At 34.1% G+C, this 13,746-nt stretch overlaps 3 protein-coding genes across 3 annotated transcripts; 1 reads left to right on the forward strand and 2 right to left on the reverse strand.

Annotated features, from left to right (window-relative positions):
• Positions 1-4,830, reverse strand: LOC130015288 (zinc finger BED domain-containing protein RICESLEEPER 2-like). The gene is made up of 6 exons (XM_056105085.1): positions 4,738-4,830; positions 4,373-4,489; positions 3,926-4,088; positions 1,112-3,337; positions 833-1,006; positions 1-231 (listed from the first exon to the last, which is right to left on the reverse strand). The coding sequence occupies exons 1-4, from the start codon at positions 4,828-4,830 to the stop codon at positions 1,458-1,460; spliced, it is 2,253 nt and encodes a 750-aa protein (XP_055961060.1). The 3' UTR covers positions 1-231; positions 833-1,006; positions 1,112-1,457.
• A 1,528-nt stretch (positions 4,831-6,358) lies between these two features.
• LOC126671346 (flavin-containing monooxygenase FMO GS-OX-like 9) lies at positions 6,359-9,617 on the forward strand. Its single transcript, XM_050365115.2, has 7 exons — positions 6,359-7,053; positions 7,341-7,411; positions 7,780-7,938; positions 8,015-8,097; positions 8,424-8,559; positions 8,701-8,874; positions 9,266-9,617. Exons 1-7 carry the CDS (start codon positions 6,498-6,500, stop codon positions 9,461-9,463), a joined length of 1,377 nt encoding a protein of 458 aa, XP_050221072.1. The 5' UTR covers positions 6,359-6,497; the 3' UTR covers positions 9,464-9,617.
• A 17-nt stretch (positions 9,618-9,634) lies between these two features.
• Positions 9,635-13,720, reverse strand: LOC126671345 (disease resistance protein RPM1-like). The gene has a single exon (XM_050365114.2). It carries the CDS (start codon positions 12,506-12,508, stop codon positions 9,797-9,799), a length of 2,712 nt encoding a protein of 903 aa, XP_050221071.1. The 5' UTR covers positions 12,509-13,720; the 3' UTR covers positions 9,635-9,796.
• Positions 13,721-13,746: the final 26 nt, after the last annotated feature.

Here is a 13,746-nt window from a genome sequence, read left to right on the forward strand (position 1 = left end):
AATATTACATTCATCCAAAAATAACTTAAGTAGCAAAAACTAATGAACTATATAGATTACATTCATCCAAAAATTAAATTATATGTGAAAGTTATCAAAAAATATAACTGAACTATGCAGTATATTATGCACACTGCCGGCCTATAGCATTCAAAAATAGCCATTTCCAGCACCCAAGCAGAACAGGAGCTCAGGAATGAAGAATCACAGAATTCAGAACAAGAACATTTCCTGAATTGAGGCAATTAAAACTAATTGAAAAACTTGAAAAGAGTATATTTTATACTGAAAAAGAAGTATTTACACTTTAAAATCAGAGAAAAATGAAATATTTTTTTAAAAACAGGGGCTCAGAATAAGGTTTTCACATCTTTATAAGGCGATGTAATCCACATGGTGGCTAAATTAAAGCCTCATCATGCAAATATGTCAAGCCCTTATATACTATCAGATTTTTGAAGTGGTGGAAGCTTCATCATAGCCCAAAACCAAACAGTAAAGCAATTTCAAAGCAATAAAAGATTCATAGGTTATAAGTTATAACCAAAATAGAAAGTTTAAGAAGAAATCTGAAAGCAATAAAAGAATCATAGGTTATAACTTATAACCAAAACAGAAAGCTTTTAAGCAATTTGAAAGTAATAGAAGATTCATAGGTTATAAGTTATAACCAAAACAGAAAGCTTTGAAGCAATTTAAAAGTAATAGAAGATTCATAGGTTATAAGTTATAACCAAAACAGAAAGCTTATGAAGCAATTTGAGAGAAACTCTTTCAAATAGACAAGTTTAAAATAGACAGTAAAGCAAAACAGTAAAGCAATTTTCAAAACCTTGTTAAGTGCTTCCACCACTTTTCTGTATAGGGACAGGGACAACCAAGGCAACAAGCAGCATCAGGCTTTAGGCAACAGGCAGCATTAGGCAACAACAGCAAAATTGGCTTCCACACCAAGTTGCCACAAAAGCAAAAATGAGCAAGAGTCCAACTTCTTAGTTGGGCAACCCTGCATTAGGAACCAACAACACAAGAACATAAACTATTAGATAGTTCTAAATATAAAAGAAATTACAAATCAAATAATAAATAAAAGTTAGTTTAAGGACATAACCTTGCTCAAAGGGTTCCAATTCTTCGAGGCACTCTTCAATCACCAAAGGGCAAGCTTCTGCTCTAAGCCAATCCTGAGTGCACACCAATGCTTCCACCAATCTTGGAGTTAAAGAACTCCTAAAGCAGTCTAGTACTCTTCCAGAAGTACTAAATGCTGATTCAGATGCAACAGTAGAGATAGGGACAGCAAGAATATCTCGAGCCATCCTCGAAAGGATTGGAAATCTCCCTGAGTTTAGCTTCCACCACTTCAAAATATTGAAATCATCATCATTCTCAACCGTAGCCTCACTCAGGTACAATTCCAGCTCAGATTTCCTACTACCAGAATCACTACCCTTGTTCTACTCATCAAATTTGGCCTTCATAAGGGACATATGTCTTTTTGCAGGTGGTGGCAGGATTGGTGTTTGAGCAGAAACAGCCTCTGAAGACTGACTAAGACTAACATAAGCAGATGAACCACCATGTACATAAGCCTTTTCATACTCAGCAAACAGGATTGTCAGCTTATCATTCACAGTGTCAAATAACTTAAGACCTTGCTCAGGACCAAATAGAGCTTTCAAAGCAAACAACAAATGTTTCATTTTACTGGTAGGATCAAAAACATGTGCAAAAAAAATCAGATTATTCATCTTCTGGGGATCACCCCAATATTTGTTAAATTTCTCCCTCATTTTTCTGCTCATTAGAATAATCTGATGGTCCTCACTATTAAGCATTTCATCTAACATGATAGAAAGGTCAACAATCTCTTGAAAATGCATGTTAGATGTGACATACAAAGACCCAGATATTCTCAAAGTTGTGACATAGAAATATGACAAGCAAGTAGCAAACTTCTTCACATTTTCCCAATCAACAAAAGTAGGAATGCATTCAGCCATATCAGACCTAAAACTCTCATCAGATTCTTCATAACTCTCAAAAACAGATTGAAACAAGCAAGCAGTGTCAAGCATAAGATAAGTGGAGTTCCACCTAGTTGCAACATCAAGACACAAGGACTTTTTGGTGCCAAGTTTATCATCAGCAGCAGCAAGGTCTTTAAATTTCTTAAGTCTAGATGGACTGTTCCTAATGTAACGTATACAATCTCTAACTTTTTTAACAGAATCATGCATTTCTTTCAGACCATCAGACACAACCAAATTGATCACATGTGCTATACACCTCATATGCAAATATTCACATTTACAAACATCAGTGCCCCAAGAAATCATTTTTTTCTTAAATGCAGCAATAGCAGTGTTATTATTACCAGCATTATCCATAGTTACTGTGAAAACATTCTTAAGACCCCAACCAAGCAAGCAATTTTCAAGTGTTTTACTTATGTAGTCCCCTTTATGCCCACAAACATGTACAAGATTAATGATTCTTTTATGAAGAATCCAATCATTATCTATCCAATGGCAGGTAACACACATATAATTAACACGTTGAATACTAGTCCATGTGTCTGTTGTGATACTAACTCTTTGACTCCCATTTTTCAAAATATTTTTCAACTTCAACCTTTCATCAAGAAACATTTGGTAGCAGTCCCTATTAACAGTCCATCTAGAAGGAATGTGAAACCTTGGGCATGCAACACTCATAAATCTCTTAAACCCCATACCTTCTACATGCTTAAAAGGCAACTCATCTACAATGAGCATATAAGACAATGCTTTCCTAATGTCATCTTGATTAAATTTCCAAACCCCCAAATTTCCCTTCCCCTCAGTTTCATCATGACTAGCAGAAACAGGTTGTAGAGTTAACAAGGTCTGTCTGGTATCTTTACTATGAGGGTTCTTAAGACATGCAAGAATGTGGGCTCTAAGTGTGGAAGTCCCATTCACTTTAGTGTCAGAATTATATATTTTTGCACAATACAAGCATTTAGCCATAAGTAATTTGCCATATTCATCAACTATGCGCTCAAAATGCTCCCAAACTTTAGATCTAACAGGAATTTGCTTACGTTTTTTATCAACTGGTTTACCTCCAGTAGCAGCAGGATTAGCATCTTCTTGTTGCTGCTGAGAAGGCTCAGATGAGCCCTTAGCAGCAGCAACAGGTTGCTCCTGCTGAGTTGAAGGGGGTAACTCAGGAGATGAGCCATCAACCCCCTCAACATCAACAAGAGCAACTTGCTGTTGGTCAAGGTTTGACATCTGTGTGAGCAAAGAACCACATTCAATCAATACAGAGGCATCAAGCAACCACTTATTCACTTAGATAAATAACAAACCACTTTTTCATTTTAAGTTTTAAACATTTCATTCTTGAAAAATCACTTTTATTTAGGCACAGAAGACAACAATTGACCAAAATATAACATTGAACCAATACAGAGGCATGAGGCATCACTTAATAGCTTCCAAACCACTTTCATTTTGTATGTTTTAAACATGACAGGCTAAGATCATACAAAGTACAAACGAACAAACACACAGAAAATCATAGAATACAAACCATTAAACCAATCCACCATACAATTATAACTACTAATTAAATACATTAGAAGGAATGCACATACCCAGCAGCAGATGCAATCCAAGCAATAGGTAAGCAAATTAGGTATTAGATCAAGTGATTCAAGTCACTGAGTCTCAGATTTGGGGCCACGAATCCAACAGTGAAGGGCTTCCACCACAAAAGATTCACTCATTCACTTAGTGAGTGAATCTTTTCATTTTTTGCAGACAGCCAGACATGCCATGAAGACAAAGCAAAAGACAAAATTCATTAGATTAAATCAAGACAAAGAAATAAGTAACTAGTAACTAGTTCACAAATAAAAACCCTAAAATATAATTACCTGTTCTTATAAAATCAAAGCCAAATCCGAAGGAGTTTCCAGAAATCCCCAGTTCAGAACATGGAGGAAAGAAATAAATCATATCAGTTACAGAGATAATCACAAAATCAGAACAAACAACCATATAAGAACAAGAACAAACTGAAAAATAGAGATGTATTACCTGATAATTGCATGAATCCCACGTTTTGCACATGAAAAGGAAAAAAAATAATCAAATAGGGCAGAAATCAAAACCTAAAACATAAATATTGAAACTAAACCTCTATGACAGAGGATAATCGATCATATACTCACATAATCTTTAACAAACTCAGTGAGATACTGAGACTTTCAGAGATTAGTTTAATCTCGTTTAGGATCGAATCGAAGGTTCAAACTTTTCATTTTCTTCGATTAAAAGCACAGAACAGTTGATGAATACACAAATTATGGCTAAACGAAGACTGTATCAGGGTGAGAAACTGAGAGAATCAGTGAGAAACTGAGAGAATCAGAGAGAAAATATGATTTAGGGTTAGGGTTTTCAGAGGAAAGTTCGAGAGAGAGAGGCTGCGAGTGAATCTGAAAAGAGAGGGTAAATGATTTTAGGGTTAGGAAAAATTATAAGGTGGTTTATATATGCAGGGGTAGGCGGTGTCGTTTTAGGGCAGATTAGGGAGAAATTAAAACGACGTAGTTTTGGCTTCTCGGTTTAATCGGTTTTTCGGTCGGTTCGGTTATACAAACCCTCAAACCAAATCATAAACCAAACTCCATACTTCCCTTATTTTCAAACCAAACCAGTCCCGAATCACCAAACAACCGAGCACCAAAGTCAATTTCGGTTTGGTCTGGTCCGGTTTCTCGGTTTGGTTCGGTTTATGCTCACCCCTAGATGGAGCCATCGAAATGGATAAAGTCATATATTAAGAAGTTCCTACTCTTTTACATTTTCATTTTTATTATGAGCTAGATATTTTCTCTCTTTCTACAAGCCAAACCTTCTTTTATGTTGTTGAATAGAGACTGTCTTCATACACATTACACTACAGAATAATAATTTGATAGTTAAATTAATTTTTATACAGTTATTTATTTGTTTCATCTAAAATAAAAATATAAATTAAAAAAAACATAAAATTTGATATATAATTCAATTAAGCGCCAATATACAGTTTCATCTCAGAATATTTGGTAAAGGTGGCCACGGAAGAGTTCGAACCGTAAACCAGAGTGGAATCATTCTGCTCAAAGCCGGATAAATTTTAAAATGGGCTAAATCGGTCAAGAATTGTAAAAATGTCGAATTTGGACAGGTTTGGTATTTCTTAGAATCGAAACTACTAGTTCCGATTCAAATAGAAATTAAAAAAAATGTTAAGATAACCTACTTTATGAACAATGAATTATTAATATTATCATATCATATCTATTTTTAACATATCATATCATAAATAAATATTTTTTTATATTTAATATATTCTACCATATATAGATATAAGATTATATATTTATTAATTTAATTATAAAATCTAATTTTTCACATACTAGTCATAAATTTATTTTTTCTTTTGTAGTGTACAATTACATTCGACCATATATACAAGATTATTACTAAAATTTTCATATTAGTATATAATTATATCCTACCATATATACAATGTTAATTATTAAAATTTATTATTCCTTTTAAATCTCAACCATAAATTATATTCTTTTATAATAATATATAATTACATATATATAGATATGCAAAAAATTTAAAAATTATTGAATATTTGTTTCAAAGTTTTATTTTAATAATTTTTATTTTTAGAACCAGCCGGAGTGAAATCGGAACCGTGAACATAAGCCGGCCAGTTTCATGTTAAGGGAAACCATGAATTGACAATTCCAAATCAGAACCGCCGATTCACAAACCGTGACCACTCCTATTATATGGTGTAACAGAATATTCAAACACAGTTCAATAAATTATGGTTCGAAACTAGTTATTTATTGATAGTCGAACGAATAACGCTATCAGTTTTTGGTTTAATTGGTTTAACTTCCGGATCAACCAATTGAGTAAATTATATATAACAATTAAATCTTAGACATGGTTTGTGGTCTTTCCGATCGAAACGCCACTTCAACCGTTAGGTCAACAATCAATTTAATCCGGGTCAATGGGTTCAATTTAGTCTAACTAGACAACTGGTTCTTGGTTTAACCGGTTCAACCGGCTGGTCCAATTTGATTTTCAAAAACTAAGGTTTTCAAACACCAAGAGTAGGAGAAAGCCAAAACCATCATTTCATTTGTCACGTTTGCCTCCTAGTTAGCTAACGTTTCTTTCTTGTAACATTACTATCTCTGTTTTCCTTTACATATTTTTTTATAGTAACTTTTTTGGAGCCACAATATTTTAATGTTCCGAGTTCCAACTATATAAATACCCTACCTTACTAACATAACGTCCATACACAAACCCCCCATTTATTTAATTTAATATATTTGGTAACAACCTATCCTTAAGACACACAAATCCCCTCCACAAAACATCAATTCATTCTCTAGCTAGTAATCGATCAATCGATCATCACCGCCAATGGTTTCCGACTCGATCACCGTATCGAAAAATGTATGCGTGATCGGAGCCGGACCGTCGGGGCTCGTGGCGGCCAGAGAGTTGAGGAAAGAAGGTCATAGTGTGGTGGTATTGGAACAAAAACATGATGTTGGGGGGCAATGGCTATATGAGTCAAATATAGAGAATGAGGATCCACTAGGGAAGAAAAAGTTTTTAGAGGTGCATAGTAGTATTTATGCATCACTTAGGTTAGTTTCACCAAGGGAGATTATGGGTTTCACTGATTTTCCATTTTTGGTGAAGAAAGGTAGAGATATGAGAAGATTTCCTGGTCATAGAGAATTATGGTTATACCTTAAAGATTTTTGTGATTATTTTGAGTTAAGAGAAATGATAAGGTTTAATACTAGGGTTGAACATGTTTCCATGTTGGATTATAGTGAGTTTAAAGAAGATTTTAAATGGATTGTTAAGAGTAAAAATAATAATGAAAAGATTGTTGTTGAAGAAGTGTTTGATGCAGTAGTTGTTGCTACTGGCCATTATTCTCATCCTAAGCTTCCTTCCATTAAAGGTGTGATTCTGAATTTTAAAAATGACATATATGGAAAATAAACATATTAAATTTTTATTGTTATTATCATATAAGTGTCTTAATTTTTTTTTAAATATATCAAATGTGTGCTAATTACTTGAAAAGGAAAAACAAACAAGAAAGTGACTTTCTTGGAATTTCAGTTCAGGTTCATGTCAAGTCAACATCAGGAAAAAGAAAAGAAAAAAGATTTTCTTTTTAAAGAGATCAATGAAAGTAATTAATGATCTTGTTTTTCTTTCTGTTTATGTGTTTTTTTTTTCAAGGGATGGAGACATGGAAGAGGAAACAAATGCATAGTCATATTTACAGGGTTCCCGAGCCATTCCGCAATGAGGTATTACTCCAATTGTCAATTTATTGCGGAAATTTATGTCGCAAATTTTTGTGATAGAAATTTTTTTCATCAAATTTTGTGACGGAAACTACTGCTATAAAATTTTCTGATAGTTACATTTATTAAGACGCGATATGTGGCACATAAACTTCTCGAGTCTTTTATTTTGATTATTTTCATTTTGTAAAATTGTGTATTTCTAATTATTTTTGTAATATTATAATGTTTTATTTTGAAATTTTCCGTTTCTGTTTTCGAGCTATATAGGTAAATTCTTCGTATAGAGAGATATCAAACATTATAGTAATATTTTTTTTTGGAATATTGAATATGATAAAGTGTGTGTAAAATGATGATTTAATTTATAGGTAATTGTGGTGGTGGGAAACTCACTAAGCGGACAAGATATATCAATGGAGCTAGTGGAAATTGCAAATGAAGTTCATCTAAGTTCTAAATCTCTTGATGTCACTTTAGGTCTATCCAAAGTTATCTCTAAACATCAAAACTTACATCTTCGTCCCCAGGTAAATCAATTTATCCAAATTAATTAATTGTGTTATAAATTATAACTTTTGACCAACTTCGTTAATTTTTTTACAGATTGAATCTCTGGAGGAAGATGGCAAGGTTATATTTGCTGATGGATCTCATATCATTGCCGACACTATCTTATACTGCACAGGGTAAAAAAAATTAAAAACTGACAAAATTGGACAAAGGATCAATTCGCCCCTCAATTTAATACATAAGATAAATAATGTTATTTTCAACGAAAACGGACACAGATTGTGTTTTGGAGCTCATTTAAACCCCTTTGTTGTTGTTTATTTAGCGCGGTTTAAATGAGTTAAGGGTGTTTTTGTTTATTTTCATTGAAAATGATATTTTTTTTATCTTGTATGCCAAATTGAGAGGTCAATTGATACATTTATTTCAATAATATTAATGAATAGGCAGTTTATTTATTTATAAATATTAAGATTGATATAGATATGTATAATTAAATTAGGTATAGATACACATTTCCATTTCTTGACACCAAAGGAATAGTTGTGGTGGAAGAAGGTAGGGTGGGACCATTGTATGAGCATACTTTCCCTCCAACATTAGCTCCATCTCTCTCTTTTGTAGGCATACCAAGAAAGGTACACGTCCTTTTTCTATGTTAATTTTTTTAATTGGATCCCTATACTTTTATTTTTATTAAAAGTAAATCTCTCGATCGTTTTTTACGGTCTAACTTGACACCGTTAATAATTTTTATGACGGATTGTTTGGAAATGCAGATAATTGGGTTCCCTTTCTTTGAATCCCAAGCAAAATGGGTAGCTCAACTTCTGTCAGGGAAAAGAAGATTGCCATCATGGGATGAAATGATGCTCTCTATTAAAGAGTTTTATCATTCCAGAGATGTTGCTTCTCTTCCACACCACAATACTCATGATATTGCTGATTTTGAGGTATTTTTTCTCCTTACTTTATAGAGTATTTATATTTCAATTCACATCCGTGCGCAGAATCAATTAAACAATACGTAAACAAGTTTACGTAAAAATTTCTTTTCATAAATGATTAAGCATACAACACGGAAAACTAAAAATAATACCTAAATAGACCATGTCTACCACATTATATTCATGGACAGAGTCAATGATATTAAAATATATAGTAATGTACTTATTTATAGTTTTCAATTATTTAATAATGTATATACTTCAAAATAGCGACATGGTTATGTACATATTCTAGCGTTGACAATACATCGATCATTTTTTATCAGAAAATTACTTAGTATCGATATTTGTATTAAAACTGCAAAATACGCTGAAATTCGTATATTTTCGGTTGCAGTATTGCGATAGATATGCAGATCAAGTAGGGTTTCCGCGGTTAGAAGAATGGAGAAAAGAGCTATGCTTATCAGCATTGGTAAATGCTGATGAAAACTTGGAGACATATCGTGATTCCTGGGACGACCATCATCTCCTTCAACAGGCTCTTCAAAGTCCTCATTTTACTCAACTTCCTGTCCAACCTTTCTCTATGTAACCTTGTTTTTCTTGTTTTGGACCACTCTTTATATTTCTATTTATTATATACTATAGTTTTATATTCATCATTCGTTGTAAAAAGTTGAGAAAAAAAATGAAAAAACATCATTGTTTTGCTCTCATTTTGGGACTGAAATGATTTAAGGTGCCAATTTATACAAGTTGTTCTTTTTGGCTTAAAAATCTTAATTTGGCAAAAATGTTATTGTGTTACAAATGTGGCGGAACATAAACAAATACTACAATTTTGAATCTTAATAAAAAAAGCTAAAAACTATATATTGTTTCGCGATTTCTGATTCCAGCGTGTTGATAGTAAAGTTCTTTGAGCTCAAGATAGGTTTTGGAGTGTCCAATATTCATGGTTAGTTTGAAGAGTGAAAGAATGGATGATTTTGACATGGTTAACCATCCGACGATCTTCGGCGTGCTTTTGAAGTTTGGCGATGAACTCGGTATGCATACCATACAGAAGCAGCTCTTGAAGGTGAGAAAGATTGGAGATTCCTAATGGAAGCATCTTCAGTTTGTTGCACCTGCCAATTGTCAGCTTTTCAAGCATAGGCATTGCTTTTTTTTCTACTACAATCATGTTTAGCTCATCAAACTGCTCAATATGTAAAACCTTTAGTTTCCCAAACATATTCGCTTTGAATTCGAACTTGTCGCCATTATAGCAGTCAACCAGACGAAGCTCTGCCAGACACGACAAAGCTTGGAGGGCGTTGACAGGATTTTCATTCGCATTCAATTTTGACCAATTCAAGCCTATTCTGACAACACTATGAAGCCTGGGAATCCATCCCGGCAATTTCTGTAAGCGACCTTTGAGATAGAGTCGCTGCAGACAGGAAGGTGGATACTGCATATAGTCGACATCAAGATACTCCTCTTCCGTTCTTGATCTCAAATCCAGAGTTGACAGTTTCTCCATTTTCAGAATCGATGCACACAATTGCTTTCCATCTTCTCGCCTTAGACCCGTAAGACCAAGCTTCCTTAATTGGATCAGATTTCCCAAGCTTTGAATAGTTTCAAAATGTGGATTGATTTTCACCAACGACAGCTTCTGCAGAGCACATAGTTTTCCAATTCCTTGAGGGAACTCCACTCCTTGCACGCTTTCATAGGTGACGTAATTCTTTACATTATAACGATATGCTAAAAGATTATGCAGGTTTCGAAGTTTAAGGATCTCTAACGGTAAAATGGTTACAAGAGTTTGCTTTAGATCTAAGGTTTCCAGAAATACAAGCTTCTTTATGGACTTCGGGATTTGCCTAATATTTGTATTCCTCAGGCTTAAGTATCTTAATAGTCTGAGAGTAACGATTTCATCAGGAAATTCTTCCAAAGGTGCATTTTCCAAGTCTAGAACTCTTAACAATCTGAATTTATCAAGAATCTGTTTTATTTTGGAGAGAGTGATGTCTCTATGCTTAAACAGAAATGAAGTTCGGACATGAAGCAAATTTCTGCTCAATGCAAAGGTGGCGCTAGCATCCTGATGAACAGACAGGCGTCGGATTTTTTCGCCAGGACGAACTGGATCTGATTGGCATAAGAATTTGGCAAAGTTGTACTCCTCAGCCTTTGAAATGATAAACCCGCGAACAAGATTCAGAATTCTACAGCTTCTGACCCGTCCATCAATCTCCCATAGGCTGATAGAAATCAGATTCCTTTCGACAAGCTCATTCAAGCAATCCTCTGCAACCTCTTCTGCTGTCCTGCTTGGTGTTTTCTTGACAAATCCTTCTGCAACCCATGCGCGAATTAGCCTTCCTCGCTTGACGGAGTAATCCTCAGGAAAAATACTGAAGTACAAGAAACAACTCTTGATAGTGCTCGAAAGATGTCTGAAGCTCCGCATTAAGGATTTGCTTATAACCACGAGTTGAGAGTTAGATATAATTTCGGATGAAAGGCTTTCGTGTAATTTCATCCACTCGATTTGAGTTTGATTCTTCCTTGACAATAAACTACCCAGAGCTGCAATTGCAAGGGGCGGGCCTTCACATCTTGCCACAATATTCTGAGACAATTCTATAAGCTCGTCAGGACATTTCCCAGTTACAAAAGCCTTCTTACAGAAAAGGTTGAAAGCATCCGTTGTTGGCAATCCATTCAATTCAACGACGTGATTGGATGACCGACCACAAGAAGCCGTAATCTGGCTAGTAAAAATTATCCTGCACCCATCGATACCGTAAGGTAAAGCGTAGATAATCTTTTCCAAATCATCTTGCCTCCATATGTCATCAAGAACTACTAGATACTTTCTGTGATTCAGCTCATTGAGGCTAATTCTTTGACACAACTGCTGCAGAATTTTCTGCAACACATCATCAAGCCTAAAGGGTTGAGCTACATGAACCCAAGCAAGACAATCAAACAGCTGTTGAACTTTTTCACTGCCATACATATTTTTTACAAGCATAGATTTACCAGAGCCGCCGGGACCAACCACTGGAATTATAACACGCCTCGTATCTTGCCCTGTTACGAGATCAAGAAGTAGTCTTCTTTGCTTCTCATAACCCACAATTTCATCTCCTACAAGATTTGCAAAACCTTCCTGACTCAAGCCAGAGCTGGAACCTGCTTCTGCGGCCGCAGCAGGAGTACTATTACAGGCACGTTGATATGTCTGTCCTTGCGAAAGCTGATCGATTTTGCTCTCAACAATTTTGATACTGGCAGACAGGTTCCTGAGAGCTATGGTGTCTCCTGGATAATGAATTATCTTTGATGCATAAGCTGTAATCTCATGGCTATGGAATTCATGTGACACGAGAAGCATGTACTCGTCGAGAATATCTTCGATATCATATGCCACATCTCGAGCTTGCTTCACGAGATCTTGGGCAACTTCTCGAGTTTCGTTTTCTTGTTCATCTCTTATATATGATTCCATCAACCCCAGCCATGTTGCAAGCTTTTTAACTTGAACATGCACATTTTCATGGCCACCTTTTTGGTTGAGAAAGGTTAACAGAGTTTCAGCCAGAAGTAGAGTCCCAGTAACAGCAATTTCTGCCATTTATTTCTCTCTATGATAACAAAAGATTAGTGAAGAATAAATGGTGCATAAATTTTAACTTACATCTTTTTAATATCATCATCATTTTAGTTTTTTATTTCATCATATAGCTCTTAAGAATAAGAAAAAGGTGGCCACTCTCTTTGACTATTCCAGGAAATAGACAGAAAAAATAAAAAAATAAAACATGTAAATTAAACATCTATTTCTGCCATTTTTACCAATTCTCGAGGATAAGAAAGTTGCACAGTAGACTAGTGGACTAAGTTGTTTTATCCGGAAAAAAATACATACGCGTCAGCCGAATTTTATTTTTTTATATCTTAAAACTTCCCATGTTTACATAATTTAACCTAAAAAATTTCAATATAAAATAAAAATATACATACATGACAAGTTTTTAAGGAAAAATTGCAAAATCTGATTATCACATGAAAAAATACAGCCACCACCTATGTATTTTGGCCGGAAAAGCCTCATTTGAAGTTTAAACTCTAATAAACAATATCAAACAAATAAAAGTTTGATCACCAAAATGTAAAAAAATAAAGATTTTGATCAGTACCTGAGACTAGTGGGCTAAATTGTTTAGTAGTCATGATCTCAACAGCTAATGCAAATTACTGAAGTGCAAGTTGCAGAATAAGACTTTAATTTAAAACACTAATAAGAAGAAGACCAAGACAAAGGTTTACTTTTGTTAGAAGCCATTAAATTAAGAAATCTCCATCCTGCATTAGATTAGGCTGAGTACCAACTGATAAAAAATGGAGAAAAAATAAAGACTTAATCACTCGAACCTTTTAAAAATGTCAAATTTAACCTAATTTCTATTTCTATTCTATTTTTCATTTTTTTTATCTTTGAAAATTTAATATATTTTTCTCTCACTTCACATTTTTAAGCATTTGAATGGTTGTGTTTATCAAATTTACATGAACCAAGTCTAGGTAAGAATCTTCTGACAAAATAATGAACTAGGGAGAGATAAAGGATTAATATCAGTTTGAACTTTCAAACTATGAAGCAAGAAAATAAAAACAAACAGATCAGTTTGAATTTATTCAAGTATGAACTTTCAAGTTAGTCAAACACTTAATTGAAAATGCTGAAATAAAAAAGGTCAAAAGACAAAGGCGGAAACAAAAAACGACCAAAATGCATAATGAGTATAGAGTTAAGAATTTTAGAAACATTTTAAAAAAAAAATGAAACTGCCAAAATGTAGGATAGCGCGT

Source organism: Mercurialis annua, linkage group LG3 (assembly GCF_937616625.2).
Source record: "Mercurialis annua linkage group LG3, ddMerAnnu1.2, whole genome shotgun sequence".
NCBI lineage: Eukaryota > Viridiplantae > Streptophyta > Magnoliopsida > Malpighiales > Euphorbiaceae > Mercurialis > Mercurialis annua.